This window comes from Acinonyx jubatus, chromosome D3 (genome assembly GCF_027475565.1).
Source record: "Acinonyx jubatus isolate Ajub_Pintada_27869175 chromosome D3, VMU_Ajub_asm_v1.0, whole genome shotgun sequence".
Classification (NCBI taxonomy): domain Eukaryota; kingdom Metazoa; phylum Chordata; class Mammalia; order Carnivora; family Felidae; genus Acinonyx; species Acinonyx jubatus.
In genome coordinates, this window is record NC_069392.1 from 68200596 (window position 1) to 68220473 (window position 19878).

The following is a 19878-nucleotide window of genomic DNA, read 5'->3' on the forward strand; positions in this document are numbered from 1 at the left end:
GATTGAGTCCCAAGTAGGGCTCTGCACTGAGTGTGGACATGCTTGGGATTCTCTGTCTCTCCCTCTCTCTTTCCCACTGCCCCTCTCCCCCATTTGCATGCTTTCTCTAAAATAAAAATAGTAATAATAAAAAATAAACAAAATACTCCAGTAGGTAAAAGGTAAGAGGACAAGAGGTACAGATGAAAAAAATTTGAGATAAATTAATAATGGTTGAAGCTGGGGTGATGGGTTGAGCATGGGGTTCGTTATCTTAAATTCTAACTTTATAAATTTGAAATTTTCCCTCAGAGATTTTTAAAAGTAATAAGTAGAAATGGCCAAGGCTGCTATGTGCCTATCCAGAACCTATGCTCTCCTTCTCCCTTACAAGCAGAACCCCTACATGGTTGAGGATGCAATGTAACTATCTAAATCAAAAAACTTTTTGATGATTTTTTTCTTCCAGTCTTGCTTGCAAATGTGAATGACCTGTGAAATCAGATAGAAGCCATTGGGTGTAGCTTCCATGAATGTGACCCTTGTCTCTTTTCTGCTGCCTTAGACCAAGACCTGAGGAAGGAATTGGCAGGGTCATCTTGCTTCACAGACAACCTGAAGACCAGAATGCCTGACGCTGTGGAGGGTGGTGCCAAAAGTTAGAAGGAATCTGCATAGTTGATGACTGTGGAGATGCCACACCAACTCCGGGATACTTCCCCCCCCGCCCTTTTTTTTTCAACAGGGATAATTAACCTTTTTTATCTTTTTTTAAATTTTTTTTAACGTTTATTCATTTTTGAGACAGAGGGAGACAGAGCACGAATGGGGGAAGGTCATAGAGAGAGGGAGACGCAGAATCTGAAACAGGCTGCAGGCTCTGAGCTGTCAGCACAGAGCCCGACGCGGGGCTCGAACTCACGACCGCGAGATCATGACCTGAGCTGAAGTCAGACGCCCAGCCGACTGAGCCACCCAGGCGCCCCTAACCTTTTTTATCTTAAATTTGTATTCGCGCTCACAGAGGCTGTAAACTCTATGAGGACAAGGTCCCTCCCCGTCTCTAAGTTCACAAACTTGGGTGCTTTTTGGAGTTATCTGGGGTGCTTTTTAAAATATCAGGGAGTGGGCCCCTCTTCCAGAGTGCCTGATTTCAATGGAATTGGAATTTGTAAAAGCTGCCCTTGGTGATTTTAACGTGCAGCCAGCTTGGACACTCACTGTTAGAGCTCGCGGCCCCTGGCCGGTGGCTGGTGACGGCCAGGGATCACGCCTCACCGCCGGCGCCAGGAGGAGCAGTGGCCCTGGCAGCCGGGCGCGTCAAAGCCCACTCAGCCCCGCCCTTTCCCCGCCCTCTCCCCGCCCTTTCCCCGCCCTTTCCCCCGGCTCAGGGGCGGCCCCGGAAGGCGCCGTAACTCGAACTGTCTTTAAGCCCGCGTTCCGGGAACGCCGAGGTGCGCCTGCGCGGGGCCGGATCCTGGCGGGCGCTTTGAATTTCGCTCCCTGAGTCGCGTCTCGCGATCTTGGGCTTCTGGCCGAGAGGAGACTCAAGGGCTCGGCGGCTCGGAAACCCGCAGCGAGCGGGCGCTTTGCTCCCGGACCCTAGCGAGGTTGGAATTGGGGGTCGTGCCCTCGGGAGCCGGCGATAGGCATTCCTGGGGCGGAGTGCGGGAGCGGGGCAGCCGGGCGGAGCCGTGGAGCCGGCCTTGTCTTTCCACCGCTCGGTTAGCTGGAGTGGTTGCTTTAGATACTCTGTCCTACCCTCGGAGCGAGTGATTAACTGACTCCCTTCCTTCCCCTCCCTCTGCCTCCTTATGGACCCCAAACCGTAAAGCGCCAGACCCCCACAGCATGGAAGACATGCTTACTTGGACCTACTTCTGTGTACTTAACTGTGTTTTTTCTTAAAAGTCATGTGTACTTTGCATTTTTAAAGACGATCTCAACGTTGTCATTATATGTAAACAGTGCATTTGTCCCCGTAAATTCCCTGTACTTTGGTTTGGGATGCGTTGATTACAGAAGGCTCAGAGACAGGTACTGGACTGTGTTTAGAAACTGAATTTTATAAAATTAAAAGAAATTGAGTTTTTGTACTTTCTTTTCAAGAAATGGGTATTTACCATTATTGGATTTTGAAAGTGAACAGAAATTTGGCCTTTTCTTGGTAAATATGGTTGTTTGTTTGTTTGTTTCTTCAGAGGCTTAAAGGATGGCCTCCTCAGACCTGGAACAGTTATGCTCTCATATTAATGAAAAAATTGGCAATATTAAAAGAATGCTGTCATTAAGAAACTGTGGTAAGTAGAACAGATTTCACTGATGTTATACATAGATAATGCATTTTAATTATTGTTCCACTTTCAATATCTTACACCTACCTAGTTAAGTGACCAGTAATTTGAACTTTTTGAGTAGTGGTTTTTTGAAGCACTCCAGCATTAATATTTTGACTATTGCAGAGAGTACTAAAATGCCAGTTATATTGAACAATGAACTGGATATTAATTAGACTTAATTGCTTATGTTTTTTTGAGATACACAAGGCACAATAGTAAGATTTGAAGGTTATGGGGCATTTGTGGTTCTAAAGCTAAATGGAGATACTGAAAGGTAAGGGAGAAATATAGAAGTGGAAAACACCCACAGAGGTAGAAATAGCCCATAACCCATCTCACAATCTACTTTGGAGGAAGCTTATCCATGTGTATGACTAGCAAACAATTGAAAATGTCCAGTTTTTTAAGGTCAGGAAACTCGGAGGTTGGAACCATCTTCCAGAATGTGTTGAAGTGCTGAAAGGATGTGGCAGGGACAGTGCAAAGAAATAGGTGATCTTTGTCAAGTCTGGGAAAATGTTATTTATAAAAATTATGAGTTCCCCAGTCCACTCTAGGCAAGCTTAAGGTTTACTGATAGGCAGAATTCTACCTGCTGGCACCATCGTGGTGAACTTTTCTGTAGTTTGTAGTATGAATTGATAATTTAAACCTTTTGTTTGCTTGGTTTTGTGTGTGTTAATAACTTGTTTAGAATCTCTTTCTGGAGGCGTGATTATTGTGGGATAAACACCTAAAATTTGGAGATCTATAAAACTATTAAACCTTGAATTCAAATGACCCCACCAAAGCATGAGACCTGACCGAAGCAATGTGACCTATTAGATTACTACATACTGGGTAACCATCATGTGTGTGTGGGAAGAATAATTTGACTTTCTGGTTCCATAGCTTATTTAATAGAGCCCAGTAACTTGTTTGCCACACATTTTTTGACTGCTGTAATGTACTAGATTACTACTATCAAAAGTAGCGTATTTGCTCAGTTGATTATATTTCTACAAATCAGTAGATAAGGCCCTCAATGACTAAAAGTTATTGGAGATACCAGTGTATCGAAACTAGTTATTTAATCCCCTGAAATTAATCTTGGTAAAGACATCAATACTCTCATTTACTTACTAATTTCTTCTAGTTGTTATGAACCTGTCAAATGCAATTAGCATTGCTCTATTAGGTAGAATTATATGTTGTTTGTCATTATAATGATGAGTAGGGGTTAGCATTTACTGAATGTTTTACTAGATTCCAGGCACAGTGTTCAACTCATCTTACATGTACTTTTTCACTTATCTTCATAGTAACCTTAAAGTAGGTACTGGCATCTCTGACTTTAGGCCTTGAATCTTCTGACCATTTCACTCTTCTGCTTTCATAATCTACAGATAGGGTCAAATTGTGCTTTTGTTTATTTTTTTTTTCCTGCCTCCCTAATTATGCTTTTGTTTATGTGTATTTCATTGGTTACTAGAAGTAAAGATGGAAAGATTTGATTATGAGAATAGTTTTTCTTTTGTGCCTTTGATCTGTTCTTAAAAATTTTTTTTTTATTACTTCTTTTATTTCTAGGGAGGAGGAGACTCTGGCTTTCCCATCCTCAAATCTATGGAGCTAGAGAGAGGTGCCAGGAGGTGGGGTTGGGAACACGAGAGCATGCTACTTTACAGATGTCTGGTGTTTGTTTCTTTCAAGTACCCCAGACTGATTACTAGCCTGTGACTTTTTATATTACTTTTTCTGCTTAGTGAATAGTGTGGATAGTGTAAATATGAATTTCAAACCCAAGTGAATCCCAAGCCGCTATTAACAAATTCTGAAGAGAAGCTCTCCCCCATTTTCCACACGTCCCTGAGGGCCAGTCCAAAACATCAGCTTCTCTCCCTGGCCAGTGATTAGAATTCTAAGGTTTACACTTTCGCTGAAGATATATCCCATGAAGGAGCCTCATTTGGGATTCTAACTTCTAACACCCTGTGCTTTGAAGTCCCAAAGCCTTGGCTCTTATCCCCATTAAAACCAAATGTGTTAGGTTGCTGAGACTGGCAGCCTTCTCTCCCCAGGTTTCCTCTGCACCCCCAGTCAGGGCTGTTGCAACACTGACTCACACACACTGCCTAGTCTGTGTGTCTGCCTTCATGTTGAAGCCCTTGGGGATTTACCTTATTCTCATGAAAGCTCAGCTATGCATGTAGAAGGGTGTTTCTTTTATCTAACATTTCTAAGTGTTTTATTATGGTGGAAGAATTTGCCAGAAACAGAAGACTCGGGGGACGCTTTGTACTTGCCTCTCCCTTCCTTCTCTTCCAATTACTTAGAAATGAGATCTTAAGATTATCCATGGAGACAGGCCCTAGGGTTGAAACAATAGTCCTTTCTCTAAGCATCTCTATCTAAAGTAAAGCTCTGGTCCAAGAGTTTAATTGGGTACAATTGAGTTAAAGAGTACAGTTTTGTTAATAGTCTTCTACATATTTTATTTGCCATTTTATCTTTGTTTATTGATAGGTCAGGAACCTACCTTGAAGACTACATTAGATAAAATAGGAGATGAGATCATTGTAGTAAATGAACTTCTAAATAAATTGGAATTGGAAATTCAGTATCAAGAACAAACCAACCATTCACTCAAGGTAACATTTTTTTCAGTAAAGAAACAAAAGGGCAATAAATACAAATTGCCTAATCCAGGGAATTCTGAAGGATACTTTCAAATGTTCTTAGATTGGTAAATTATTATTAATGGTATAGAATGTCATTTACATTGTATTAATATAAAGGACTCCAGAACTCCACAGGTGTTTCTTTCTTCTTGAAGTTGAACTTTACTAAAAAGGAAGATTTCCTGAATAATTCTTGGTAGCTTTAATTGAAACAAATGATCTGATAGAGTGGTGTGGAAGGAACACTAGCCCTGGGGTGAGGAGATGTGGATTCTCACTCTGGCTGCCCTTAGCACCCTCTGCCATGCTGAGAAAGCCATCTTACGCCTTGGGGTCTTGTTGTCCTCATTTGGAAATTAATGGGGCATACTGAACTATTTCTTAGGTTCCTTCCATTCTGCATTTCTCTGTTCTATAAAATGTAATACAAGGATTCTCAAGAAAAACTTGAGCCCCATTCACACACCATTTTGTTCTAAATAAGCTTTCTAATTGACTAAGCTAGTGAAAGTGCTTGTATACTTCTGAGAAAATACTCAAATTTGTCCATCATTGCCTCAAGCTTTGAGAGCCATTGATGTGTTCGGTGGGAGTGAACAGGGGCCTCTATGGACCCTTTCAGCCTCATAATCCTTAAGCTCTGTAAAGATTTTTCATAGGAATGGGCATGAATATGCCTATCCTACTATTAGTTGAAATGAAATTAGTGGCTTGAGCATCATTTGGCTCTTTGAAAGAGAGATGTCCTGTAAATTCAAAACAGAAACCAATATTGGTTTCAGTTCTAACCTGCCTGGGAGTACCCAAAGTTAAGTGTGTGTCTAGTGAATGTTAAATTTAGAAGTGAAGCCTACGTAGAATTTTTGTTCATATTTTGATTGAGAGTCAGATGACAGGGCTCCAAAGGTGTAGAGTATTTTTCTTATTACATTTGCATGAGTTCATAGCCTCAAGTTCTAGTGAAAGGTAAAATAAAGACAACACAAAACAAACACAAGCAATTATGATCCAGTGGAAATTTCCATTAAGCTAGAGAATTATGCAGGTCAGCAGTGGAAATCGTTCTGTGTAGCTTCTCGTACATGCGTTCCAGGCCTGCATTGTCACCCTGGTGCTGTTGCACAGATAACACTGGGGAAGGTTTGCTAAGTCAACAAAGGCAATTTACCGGAATGACAAACATAAATCCTTCGTGCATTTTTTAGTTGCTTGCCAAGGCTGAAGTTAAATGTCAACCCTAGCTGTTGTAATGTGATTATAGCAGTTTTCTCTGAAAACAAAAAACAAAAAACAAAAAAACAGTAGAGAAAGATACAACGTTGCCATCCAAAAACAGCTCTAGAAACCAAAGGGTTCTTAAAAAAATATTGCTGCTACCTGTGCTTTTCCACCTCTTCTGTGTTCTGAACACTCCCAGTCATAGTGATTGTGGTTGAATCTTTTGTGCTCTTTAAAATGTCTTAAAACACACACAGGCAGGACAGCCGCTTATTGGGGAGCATTTTTTAAATTTTAGGAACTCTGTGCATCTCTCGAAGAGGATTATAAAGATGTGGAACATCTCAAAGAAAACATTCCTCCCCATTTGCCTCAAGTAACAGTAACCCAGAACTTGTAAGTGTATTTATAATTATTCTTGCTGTCTGCATTTATAAAACCGTTAAACACCTCAGCTCTTTTTTGCGTTTTCATGTGCTTGTGATTTTGTTAGTGATTATGTTAGTGTTAGTGTTGTTGTCACTTACACTGGAAGTAGTGTTTCGCTTTGTCTGCCCCGGTCTTATCCTGCTGCCTCTGGACGATGTCGTCCCTCTTTCCCACGGGTGAGTGTCCGCTAGGCTCTTTTTTCCTACTTTTTCTCATTTCTTTCCCTTAGAGCAGAGTTTGTCAACTTCGGCTGTGTTGCCTTCTTAGGCTAGATGATTTTTTGTTATGAGGATAGTGAGGCTGTTCAGTAGCAACCCTGATCTCTACCTACCAACTACGCGTCAGTGGCGCCCTCACCGCCCCCGGCCAGTTGTGACAATGAGAAATGTCTCCAGACATTGCCATATGTCCTCTGGGGGACAGTCTCTCTCCTGAGAACCACTGTTTTAGGGTAAAAATAAGATTCATACACGTCCCATCTTAAAAACAGCCGAAGGAACCAAAAACTTGGCTTCGCTTTTCCCCTCAAACTCGTGTCCCCGCTGTGTTCCCTGCCTGTATATGCTTGTGCCTCCCCTTTGCCGCAGAGCCCCTGACCTGAGCCTGGCTCTGGGCTGCTATTACTACCACACTTAGGAAACTCATCAAGAAATCCCCCCTTTAGCCCTGATCCTTCTTCTCAGATTTTATCTCTCTGTCTCTCTGTTCCTGAAATTCTGTTTGTTGCTCTGCCACGGTGCTTTGTTGTCCCGCGTCTCTGACTTGGCTGCCCTCCTTTAAATTACAGCTGAGTTTTGCTGAGTTTTGCTTACGCTTACCTTACACCACTGTTAATGCTCTCAAATGTCCAACTCCAGCCTTGACGTGACCTCTGGTTCTGCTCTTTTAATTGCTGGCTGGGAGCTTGATAAATGAGCTGTTCTCTCCAACTGTGCGTGTCCGAGGCTCAACTGACTGGTTCTTTGTTACCCACCCGTCATGCCTGCTGCCTTCCGCCCATCACCGGGATGGGAACTCCGTGCCTTCAGCCTGTCTTGCTCTCTGTAGCCCTCAGCCAAGCTGCTGTCCCTGCAAGATTTTGTCTGTCCCTGGCCTCCCTTCTGCTCTCATTGCCTGGCTCTGAATGCCATCTCCCATCATCATTTGTCTGTGTGATTTGAGAGCTCCTGTGTTTTGCCCTTCCAGGGTTCCACCACCTCCACCTCTCTAGGCTTCTGGATTCTTCTTCCAGGGTTCCAAGTACACGCCGTGGATAACTTAAAATTTTTTAACTTTTGAAATATATATATGTGTGTACACACACACACAGGAAGTGACTAAAGCATTATTTGTACAAATTAAAGAAGAATAAACAAACATCAGTGTATCTACCAGTCAGATTAAGAAATGGGATATTCCTGGTACCTTACAACCCTTCTTCCCTTGCAGACCCTTCCTCTGTCAAAGAGGTAGTCATCCTGGTGTTTATGATAATCATACTCTTACCTGAGTATTTCTATAAACAATATACTGTTTAAATTTGGAAAGCTTAAAGGAAGGCACGAGCCTTGCTATGTAGAAGAGCCACATTTTTGCTGATGGCTGGAGTTCTCCAGAAGAAGATAAGCTCAACAGAGTGCCTGGCATGGTCAGGGTGCCCTGCGATTTCCCTACAAGGAGAAAGTGATGGGCAAGGTCATGAATGAATGCCAGGATCACAGGTCATCACAGGAGATCTGCCAGGATGGTAGTGTGAACTAGATGTTGGATATCCAGCAGGAATATGGTCTGGGGAATAGGAGGACTTTTCTTCTTCTGACTTCGCTATGGCTTAGTTTCAGTTTTCAGCCAAAGTCAAAGCAGAACATTTCTGCAGGTGGAAATGGTTCTTTTCAGCTGATACTCACAGCAGGGCATGAAGGAGAAATCATGAGCTTCCTTAGCACCTGGTGAAGATAAGCACAGAGAAAAGTCAGCCAACCTCACCATGATGTCTCACGTTAACACTCATATAAGGTTGATGGGACCATAGCATTGGGCATCTTCATCTTGACAACACACAACATGGCCATCCTCAGTCTTACCACCTCAGTCAGGCCTGGTTGCCCTGTGTCTGGTGCTCAGCTGTCATCTTGGGGTCTCACTTCCCTGTCTTTCTTGGGATTCCCTTCACTCACTCCTGGGTTCGATCTCCTCTTTCCTATAACCCATTTCTTTTTTGGAACAGTTGAGCCAGTATGGCTTCATTTGCTGCTAGAAACAAGGGTCTGTTCCTTCCCTGGCAGCTAAATAACCCAGAAGCTACAGCCTATTTCTAGACTCTTTGCTAGTGGGGTAGGAGCTATATTAGGCTTCTCACTGACTCCAAAATTTGGGTAGGACTGAATCCAAGAGTTCCATGCTCATTGCTGGCAACTAAAATGAGTCTGCAACAGGCAGGGACTGATACTAGCAACCAATGGGATAAATTAGAAAAATAGAAGTAGAAGGTGATTAATGCTTCTACATCCAGAAATAGGGAGTCAGGAAGAGAAGCTGTTGAGAGGTTAAGATAAGTTCAGCTTTGCACATACTGCCTTGAGGAGCCAGAGGAATGACTGGTGAAGATGGTTAGCATATTTACTGCATGCACCATGTTTGGGGTATATAAATATAATTCTATTACTGAAGATTTGGGGATTTAATTTTTCAGTGTTCTCTTCACTATTCAGATCTTCATGAACCATAGGAGTCGGGGTAGCAAAAAATGACTAAAACAATCACAAGATGAATCTTGTATTTGTTACTGAGTATTTTCAGTTGGGAAAACTTTCTAGTATGCTGCGGAATTCTGATCATCACTTGTACAACTGTGTGCATCTCTGTTCCCTAGTGTTAATGTGCCAGATGTTGACCCTGGAGAACCAGTCAAAGTTGAGGAACCTGCACCCACAAAGAAGCACCCAAAAGAACAAAGAAGTATTAAGGAAATGTCATTTATAACTTCCGATGAGTTTAATGGCATCCCAGCGTAAGTACTTAAGATAAATTTTAACATTCAACTCTTTAATGGTCGACGTACATGATTGTTTAAATCATAAAGCTTGATTATATTCATAGTATGCTGTGTTCAAATATTGATTTTTTTCTAAAATAGTCTTAACATTGTACTAGGAAAATGCAGGAAGTCTCTTGAAGATGCTTAAAATCGTTTTTTATTTAGTTGTCAAACCTCTTTTCATAGCGAGATCTAGAGATGGGTCAGTCTGTTGCTGAGTTCCAGGACCATTTTGTGATAGAGATTTATCCAGTTACATTTTAGAAGTAGCCTCAGGGGGCGCCTGGGTGGCTCAGGCGGTTAAGCGTCCAACTTCAGCTCAGGTCACGATCTCGCAGTCCGTGAGTTCGAGCCCTGCGTCGGGCTCTGGGCTGATGGCTCAGAGCCTGGAGCCTGCTTCGGATTCTGTGTCTCCCTCTCTCTCTGCCCCTCCCCCGTTCATGCTCTGTCTCTCTCTGTCTCAAAAATAAATAAACGCTAAAAAAAAAAAATTTAGAAGTAGCCTCAGTTTCGCTCTACTTTTAAGGAAAGCGTGCTGCGTAGGTGTGAGAATTGGAATGGCAAGTGTTGTGTTTGGTTTCTGTTTGTTACTCAACTTCTGCCACATGCTCGTTCCAGGCCCTGGGTCACTGAGGAGAATACAGGGGCGAGTAAGACCAGATAACTTCCCTGGAGGAAGGTCTTTGCTCTTTACAGAGGACGGTAATGGAGAGCCCATCATGGAACCTCATGTTTTTAAACTAATGTAGTTCCAGGGCTTTGCTTAATTTCTTGGCTCTATATTACTGCATTTCTTACTACGTTTCCATTATACAAATAATACATGTTAGAAAATATTTGATGTCAGAAAATAACTCCTCTGTAATTCGGCCACCTGGATATTTATTTTATTTCACGTATATAATAGGTTGTTTCTGATTGTTATGACAACAATGTAGTTATATAGTAAATACCACTTACTTCCTTTTTTATCATGAGCTTTTTGCCATTGTTAGCTATTCTTGTAAACTTGGGTTTTAATAGTTGTATTACATTTCATCAAAATGAGACTGACCTTTCTCTTTAATCTTTATTTTTTTTTGGTCAGTCATTTCTTTTTATGATTGCTTCATTTTCATGATAATTCTGTTTGGCGCTATTCAGTTTTTTAAATTGTTATTTTTGTTGCTCATTAGCTGAGCTAAAGGGAAAAGCAAATGTGTGTGAGGATCAGTAGAGTAGATGGGTTTTTAGAAAATGCTTCCATGAAGAGATGAAGGAAATCGGAATAGGCATGGTAGAGTTTTGTGGTTTTTTTTTTAATGTTTATTTTTTGAGAGAGAGCAGGGGAGGGACACAGAGAGAGGGAAACAGAGGATCCAAGCAGGCTCTATGCTGTCAGCGCAGAGCCTGATGTGGGGCTCAAACTCACAAATTAATGAGATCGTGACCTGAGCCAAAGTCGGACACTCAACTGACTGAGCCATCCAGGCGCCCAGAGTATTCATTTTTAAACTAAGGGGATATTTAGTGAATGAGAGGACTTGGAAGATTGGGGTAAGGAAGAATGTATTCCAGGCATGGGGCTTTCATTTATTTATCTTTAAAAAGTTAATACTGAGGGTGGAGTTAAAGTGGAGAACATTGGCAGAAGAGGCGGGACAGGTATTGAGGAAATTAAGGTGATAGTTCAGAGGATTTGAAGGAATTATTTTGGACGGGGGGGGTAGTTTGTGGGATCAACAGTTTGTGGGAATTGTGGTTAGAAACAACAACAGCAAAAATGAATTTAGAAAAGAACAATGAAAATGTGTTTTGATCTATATGAACATTTTCCTTTAAACATATTCATGTATTATTTTTATTAAGTAAGTTTTGATTAGAAATCTGCCCCCTTGGGGGCACCTGGGTGGCTCAGTTGGTTAAGTGTCTGACTTTGGCTCAGGTCATGATCTTGTGGCATGAGTTCGAGCCCCACGTCGGGCTCTGTGCTGACAGCTCAGAGTTTGGAGCCTGCTTTGGATTCTGTGTCTCCCTCTCACTGACCTTCCCCAGCTCGCGCTCTGTCTCTTGCTGTCAAAAACAAATAGACATTTAAAAAAAAGAAAGAAAGAAAGAAATCTGTCCCTTTGGAGAGAAGAGAAGGGCAGTGTTTCACATAATGAACCCACATTTTGTTGAAGGGAAAAATTGAGGCAGATCATTGGGTTTGGGTTTTGGTGTATACGGAGAAATCAAGTCTCCTGTTTTTATATTCTAAGACTATAGGTGACGGGGAGCATAGCAAGGGGAGAAAGGATTGGAAGAGTAGATTTAGAGAAAGACCAGTGCTCAACGGGGTGGAGTCCGTCCTCTGACTCACCCCCAGCCCTCTTCTCTGCCATCATCCTGTGCGATCGGCTCTGTGTCCTGATGGGAATTGCCATCTCTGTTGTGGCCTTTGTTGCACATCTTCCTTCCTCCTCCTCCTCCTTTCTTTTTCTTTCTTTCTCAGAACAGATAAGTTTGCAGAAAACTAGAGTGGTGTGAGTTATTTAATTTATTAATATTTAAATTTTTCTTTCCGTTGCTCACAAACATTTAAAAATGTTTAAACCTCTGGCTTGCAGTTAACCAGTCCATTTGAGTCAGTATTTGAGACCTTATTTTAAATTGTAGTATTATTTCTGTAGGTAATGGAGGTTAATATATCTAGGCATAAGTAGGGAAGATAAGCAACTGATACGTTGTGGTATGTCTTTAATTTTTCAATTGTTGAGATGTGTGGTTTATTTGGAAGTTGATATACATTTTTTTGGCATAAAGAGTTCTAGTAGCTGCTACTGTATAAAGTCATCATAAATGTTTTTCAAAGAAAATGATTTTGTATAATGATTCTTTTAAAAAAATGAATCATATACTTATTTGCAGGTACATGAAATCCCGCTTAACTTATTGTCAAATTAATGATGTTATTAAAGAAATCAACAAGGCAATAGTTAGTAAATACAAGATCCTATATCAGCCGAAGAAGTCTATGAGTTCTGTGGCCAGAAATCTCTATCACAGATTTATTGATGAAGAAACAAAGGATACCAAAGGTAAAAATGATAGCATATATATGTATGTGTGCACATCAGCCGTTTGGAATGTAACTAACTCATGAGAAACAAAACTTATTCTAGAAAATTCTAAATCTAGAGAGGTAGTTCTCAGCCAGGGGTGGCTTTCCCACTAAGGAACATTTTTACCATCTCTGGAGATATTTTTGGTGGTTACAACCAGGGTTGGGGTGCTACTGGCATCTAGAGACTACAGATGCTGTTAAAGTACACTTTAGTACAGTGCTCAAGACAGCTTCCACAGAAAAGAAACATCTGTAGTTCCGAGGCTGAGAAACACGGCTTTAGAGTCTATTATGAAACTATACCCAGGGTTTTCAGAATTAGAATAGTAATGAAAAACACTTGGTCATACTTACACAGCACTTAACATGTACCAGATAGTGTACTGAGAGCTTTAGTCCTCACATCTTACAAGGTATGTACCATTACTCCCATTTTGCAGATTAGGCAAAAAGAACTTAAGATACTTGCCCAAGGCCAGCCAGTTAAGGGATAGAGCTACGAGGGTTTCATTCTTTCAGCCACTATACTATATTCCCTCTTGGAAAGTGGGTACCACCAGATGAGTGCATTTCTAAAATGCTACCACAAACATTGTGCAACTGCAGTTGAACAATGATTATTTCAGCAAGAATACCGCATCTCACTCCAGTTGCCTAATAGTAAAAATGATTAATGTTATTCATATTCACATTGTACCACATTAAAGATTCATCTTGAAAGTTGTCCTCGTGAAAATTGGCACAAATATCTTTATTTTTCAGGTCATTATTTTATAGTGGAAGCGGACATAAAGGAGTTCACAACTTTGAAAGCTGACAAGCGGTTTCATGTAATACTGAATATCTTACGACACTGCCGGAGGCTCTCCGAGGTCCGAGGGGGAGGCCTTACCCGATACGTTATAACCTGAAGTCCTCCTGAGCTCTAGAACTGGCCAAGAGTCTGATATAGAGGCCACTCCTATAGTTTCCTTATATGTAATTTCTTTATATATAACTTCTTTGCTTTTCTTATTTTCTTTTCTGCTTGACTATAAAAATGAAACTTTTTAGTAAATAAAGCATATGTATTTTAAAATTCACTTTCTTTTCTTAAATATTTTTTCCAGATATATATTTTTAAGTTTTTATTTATTTGAATAAATAAAATTTATTTATTTTAGGGGAGAGGCAGAGAGAAAGGGAAAGATAGAATCCCAAGCAGGCTCCACGCTGTCAGCACAGAGCCTGACATGGGGCTTGATCTCACAAACAGATTATGACCTGAGCCAAGATCAAGAGTGAGCCACCAAACAGAATGAGCCACCCAGGCACTCCTCTTTTTTTTTTTTTTTTTTTTTTTTTTAAGTTTATTTATTTTGAGAGAGTACAGAGGGGCAGAGAGAGAGGGAGAGAGAGAATCCTAAGCAGGCTCCATGCTGACAGCACAGAGCCCAGTGTGGGTCTCCATCCCATGAACCATGATATCATGACCTAAGCCAAAATCACGAGCTGGACGCTTAACTGAATGAGCTGCCCAGGCGTCCCAAATTCACTTTCTTTCAGCACATGGGTAACCCCCTACCATATGAGCCTCTGTGCTAGGCATGTAATGGAATTAAAAAATGTTCAGGTTTTGTTTTTGTGTTTAGTGACAGTGCTGTAGACCCCAATAAGATAGGTACAGACATGATTGGGGAAGAAAAAGGTCGAGAAGATAAGGTCAAGAGTACACAGGCTCATTAGAATTAAAGGTCATGAATGTCAAAATTCTATCAATGGCATTTCAGGGAACAGGCAAAAGTTGGATTTGTAGGCAGCCCTTCCCTGTGATGATTCTGCTTTCCCATATGTTGTTGGAAACAGCTTACCTGAAATACATGCAGTGTAAACCAATCTATAAACATCAACCTGTATTGATATTGTAATAAAAGTATATTGAGATGAAAAAGATGATAACGTGTAAGCAAGTCGAGAGTTGTCATGGAAAATGGGTGGTTGGATTGCAAGCGTTTAGGATGTTTTTTTCTTTTCCACAGTTGGGGAGACTGGCTATGTGTGTTTTAGTCGGTGTTCTCCAGAGTACTAGAAGCAATAGGATACACACACACACACACACACACACAGATTTGTGATGACACATTGGTGCGTGTGGTTATGGAGGCCGAGAAGCCCCCCAATCTGCCGTCTGCAAGCTGGAGACCTAAGAAAGCCAGAGTGCAATTCAGTCCAAGTCTGAAGGCCTGAGACCCAGAGAAGACAATGTGTTGTGGCTCAAGCAATGAGGCAGGAAAGAAGTGAATTCCTCCTTCACCTTTTTTTGTATTCAGGTCCTCCACGGATTGGATGATACCCACACACGTTGGGGAGGGTAGTCTACTGAGTCCATGATTCATATGCTAATCCCTTCTGGAAACACCTTCATAGACACACCCAGAAATAAGGTTTGATGTGGGCACCCCACAGCCAGTCAAGTTGATACATAAAGTTAACCATCCTGGTTTCAGCCATCTGCTTGGCAGGTCTATCCTTGTAGCAGAGGGAAAAATGACCCCCAAGTCTTGGTGGCCTGGTTAACACTGTCACTGTGATGACCACGGAGTATATTATGGGCACTACATACTGTTACCCTTTCTTCCTCCCTAATTTAAATGCAGATGTGTTTAATTTTTCATATCTTGCTTTAAATAAAAACAATGGCATTATCTTTTACTTTAAGTCTTGCTTGATTTTTCTCTATAAATCATTTTTCTCCATAAAAACCATTTTATCTGTTTGAAATATCTCTTCCTGAAACTCATAGTGAACAACTGTCGAGAAATGTGTTTAATTCTTGTAGAATGGATACTGAGGGGAGCAGTTAGTCTCTATTTTAATCATTAGCATGTAATCAACTTGTTACGTTAATTTGGGCATACATTTGGTAAACTGTCCCTCAAGGAAGAATAAAGACATTAATTTTCAGGCACCTGGGTGGCTCAGTCAGTTAAGCATCTGACTTTAGCTCAGGTCATGATCTCAGGGTTTGTGAGTTCGAGCCCCACATCAGGTTCTGCACTGACAGTGTGGAGTCTGCTAGGGGTTCTTTCTCCTTCTCTCTGTTCCTCACCCGTCCGTGCTTTCTCTTTCAAAATAAGTAAAAATAAAGCTTTAAAAAAATTTTTTTTTAAAAAGACATTGATTTTCAAACAAGAACTAACCTCTGTTACTTGAACTTCATTTTCAGAAAAAAAATGACAAGTTCAACTTGTGTATTTTTGAAAATAACATTTTTAAAAATCTAAGTTTGGATGCATCTTATGGTCCTGGGTCTCTCTGCCCTCAGATTCACTCCTCACCCTTTGCTCTCCATCTTCTCTTCAGTAGCTTGCATCTTTAAGCACCTTTCCCCTGCAGCCCATGGTCCCTACAGCATGGCTCTCCAGAAGTTTGGGCCTTGCCCCTTCTGCCACAGTTCTCTGCCACGGGCCCTGTGGCCTGGTGCGCAACAGATTCCGGCTGGCTGTCTCCAGCTGGGTGCCACGGAGCCTGAGGCCTGGCCTCACACCTCCTAGGCCCACCAGCCTGTGGGCCCTGGGAGGAGAGGGCTAGGCAACAGAGACCCAGCACCTTGCTCAGGCTTCTATATTGAGATACTAATTAAAAAGACATTTTTTTTTAACGTTTATTTATTATTGAGAAACAGAGACAGAACATGGGCATGGGGGGGTGGGGCAGAGAGAAGGGAAGACAGAATATGAAGCAGGCTCTAGGCTCTGAGCTATCCGCACAGAGCCTGATGCGGGGCTTGAACTCACAAACTAAGAGATCACGACCTGAGCCAAAGTTGGACACTTCACTGACTGAGCCACCCAGGTGCCCCGAGATACCAATTTTTATGTGATAAAGTCTTTCTTCTGTTCCTTTAAAAGTTCTGTTTTTTTTTTTTTAAGTTAGTTATTCATAGATAACACATTTTTTTTTTCTAGGTAACACAGTAGTTAAAAGTGTTCAGGGTACATCTGATCAACCTCTGTCCTGTTTCACCTCTCCTTAGGATACTCTGTCCCCTTTCACATTTCCTAACTATTATAGGTGTCCCCTCAGATCCTTTTGGCCTCATCCGATTTGTGTCTCTGGATGTGAATCTGGTGTTTGTCTTACTTGCTAAGACAAAGGGTGAAATGTAACTTTAAGGGAAGAGATCTAGCTGTCACTACTTGTAGCAGATTGTGTTTTCCAAAGATGGATGGATGGGATAATTCCATATTCCATCCCACATACTCCTTCAATGTGTTATCAACACTTCCATCAAGAGGCGGGATCTTTGTTCCCTGCCTTTGAATGTGGACATATCTTTGTAGCTTCAGCCAATAGAATGGAGAGGAAATACCACTGCACGATTTCCAAGCTAGCTATTAAAGACAATATGAATTCCATCTGTCTCTTTCTTGGGAGGTGTGCCTTTGGAACCTTGTCACCATGTTGGGAGAAAGCCAAGGCTACATGGAGAGGTCACATTAACTGCCAGCACCACCAGTCATGTGAACAAATGATTCCAGCCCCCAGTGATTTTTGCTGAGGTCCCCGGCATCAAGGAGCCAAGATAAGCTGCCCCCTACTGTGCTCTGACTGAATTCAGGACTTGGAAGAAATCATGAAAAATAAATTATAGTGGTTTAAAGACACTATTTTTTTTTGCATAATCGTACAACAAGAGATGATGAAAGTATTAGTCTGAAATTGCACTACAGTTGTGAGAAAAGGCAGCAAGTGGGCTCATAATAATTAAGTTAAGCCTGCATTGGAAATGAAAATCTGTCCCCATCAATCACCTGTAGAGGGTGTGCCCTGCCTAAGCTTATTTGAAAACATGTAAAAGTTCATGAAAAGTGATATATTTTTCAGATATCAAGCTTATATACGTGTATCATTTCTCCATGCATGTTTTGTGTATAAACATAATATTTACATCCAGCATAATTCAAGAAACCCATGTCTTCACACACATGAAAAGATACTCATCATTAGGCATCAGGGAAATGCAAACCAAAACCACAACGAAGTATCACCCGACACCTGTCAGAATGGCTAGAATAAAAAAGACAAGAAACAAGTGCTGGCGAGGATGTGGAGAAAATGGAACTATTGGGCGCTGTTGGTGGGAATGTAAATTGGTCCAGCAACTCTGGAAAACAGTATGGAGGTTTCTCAAATTAAAAATAGGAATACCGTATGATCCAGTAATTCCGCTACTGGATATTTACCCAAAGAAAATAACACTAATTCACAAAGATGTGTGCACCCCAATGTTTCCCGCAGCACTATTTACAACAGTCAAGATATGGAAGGGACCGAAGTGTCCACTGATAAATGAATAAAGATGTGAGACACCAATCAAGGTTCATGGTTTATCCTTGGTTATGCTCTTAAGTCTTTTTGAAGCTAGAACAGGCTCCCCCTGTTGTTTTGGTTTGGGTTTTGTTTTCTGTTACTGGACTGTTTTTAGGAGACCAGGTTATTTATATCTGGATGTCTGATCATTTCCTCATGATGATATTTAGCTTGTGTCTCTATCCCCTGTGTTTCCTATAAACTGGATGATAGAGCTAAAGTCTTAATTAGATTCATGATTAACGTCTTTGACAATAATATTTCATAGGCAGTCCTGTCGACTTCATATTACGCCACGCTAGGAGGCATATAATGTCAGAATGTTTCACCATAAGTCTAGGATCAATTCAGCAACTCAAAAAGTGCACGCAACTAAAATTTTCTTCTTTCTGATGGACCAACAGGACAAATGTGAGTTATTTCCAGTTACAAACGTCTTGCCAGAATGATTGTGAGCCGTGCCTAAGCTGCATATGAAAAATTGCAACTATAATCCTTATTGTGACTCAGGTATCCAATGATTTCTTGGGACTATACAAAATAATCCAGCAACACGGTGCATCAAAAAGAAAACTAGGGCATCAGAAACCTGGGTTCTGGTCCTACGTCGGCCATTTCCTCCTTCTTGGTTCTACCTTCAAAAATTTGACCCCCTCTCACAAGCTCCATATTGACCACCCTGGTCCCAAACGGCATCGTCTCTCCCCTGGATTAATTCAAAGCTTCCTAACTGGTCTCTGTGTTTGTTCTTGCCTCCCTACTGTCTATTCTCTACTGAACCAATGTTAAAGCAGCTCACTCTGCCACTCAAAAACCTTGAATAGCTCCCCATTCTGAGTCCTTCCAAAGAGTTGGAAGGCTCTTCCTGCACCCCTCTGTGACTCAGACGCCTCTCTTGCCTCCATGCTATTTCTGGAACAGGTCAAATAGGAGTCTCCCTCAGGCCTCTGCACTGACTGTTGCCTCCGTCCAGAAAGCTTCTCACCCTTTACCCATGTGAACCCCCTCCTTCTCACCTTTAAATCTGACATTATTTGATCATTTAGGCCTTCTCAGGCCACGCTATGTCTAAAATTACATCTCCCTTCTGCAATACATCCCCTTCCCTGCTTTATTCTCCTCTATAGCATGTATGTGTATCTGATGGTTTATGTATGTTAACGATTTTTTGTCTTTCTCCTCTACGAGAATATCAGCTCCTGAGGCCAGGAGTTTTTGTCTCTAATATTTACTGCTATGTCCCCAGCCAATCTAATAGGGCTTTACAGTAGAGGGTGCTAAATAAATATTTCTGAATGCACATTAAAGAGTTTGTGGCTTGGGTAAGGGACTTCATGCCTCAGTTTCCTTTTGTATATAGAGAGATGGTTGAACAAAAATCTCTCTCAGGACCTTCCAATTTTAATATTCTATGATTCTAATATTCCCAGTTACTTCTGGGAAATACATTCGTGTTGAAATTAAAGGATATTCTGGCTGGCTGGATTATAAAAAATTATAAAAAATATTTGCTGATAATTACATGGAAATCTCATCTTTTAAGCAAAGAATCTGTGAATATTAAGCTTCAAGAAATAATGACACCCTGGGGCACCTGGGTGGCTCAGTCGGTTAAGCGTTCAACTTTGGCTCAGGTCATGATCTCACTGTTCAGGAATTTGAACCCCATGTCAGGATCTGTGCTGCCAGCTCGGAGCCTGCTTTAGATTGTCTGTCTCCCTCTCTCTTTCGGCCCCTCTACCCACCCCCCCCACCACCACACTATCTCTCAAAAATAAATAAATAAACATTAAAAAAAAA

At 41.3% G+C, this 19878-nt stretch overlaps 1 protein-coding gene across 2 annotated transcripts; it reads left to right on the top strand.

The window, feature by feature from the left end:
- The first annotated feature begins 1413 nt into the window (after positions 1–1413).
- On the top strand, positions 1414–13808 carry SKA1 (spindle and kinetochore associated complex subunit 1). 2 transcript variants are annotated; one of them, XM_027068967.2, is made up of 7 exons: positions 1414–1589; positions 2181–2279; positions 4824–4948; positions 6495–6592; positions 9477–9614; positions 12531–12700; positions 13489–13808. In XM_027068967.2, exons 2-7 carry the CDS (start codon positions 2192–2194, stop codon positions 13635–13637), a joined length of 768 nt encoding a protein of 255 aa, XP_026924768.1. In that variant the 5' UTR covers positions 1414–1589; positions 2181–2191; the 3' UTR covers positions 13638–13808. The 2 variants fall into 2 exon arrangements, with proteins under 2 accessions (XP_026924768.1, XP_053061620.1); XM_053205645.1 differs by lacking the exon at positions 1414–1589 and adding an exon at positions 1621–2016.
- Positions 13809–19878: the final 6070 nt, after the last annotated feature.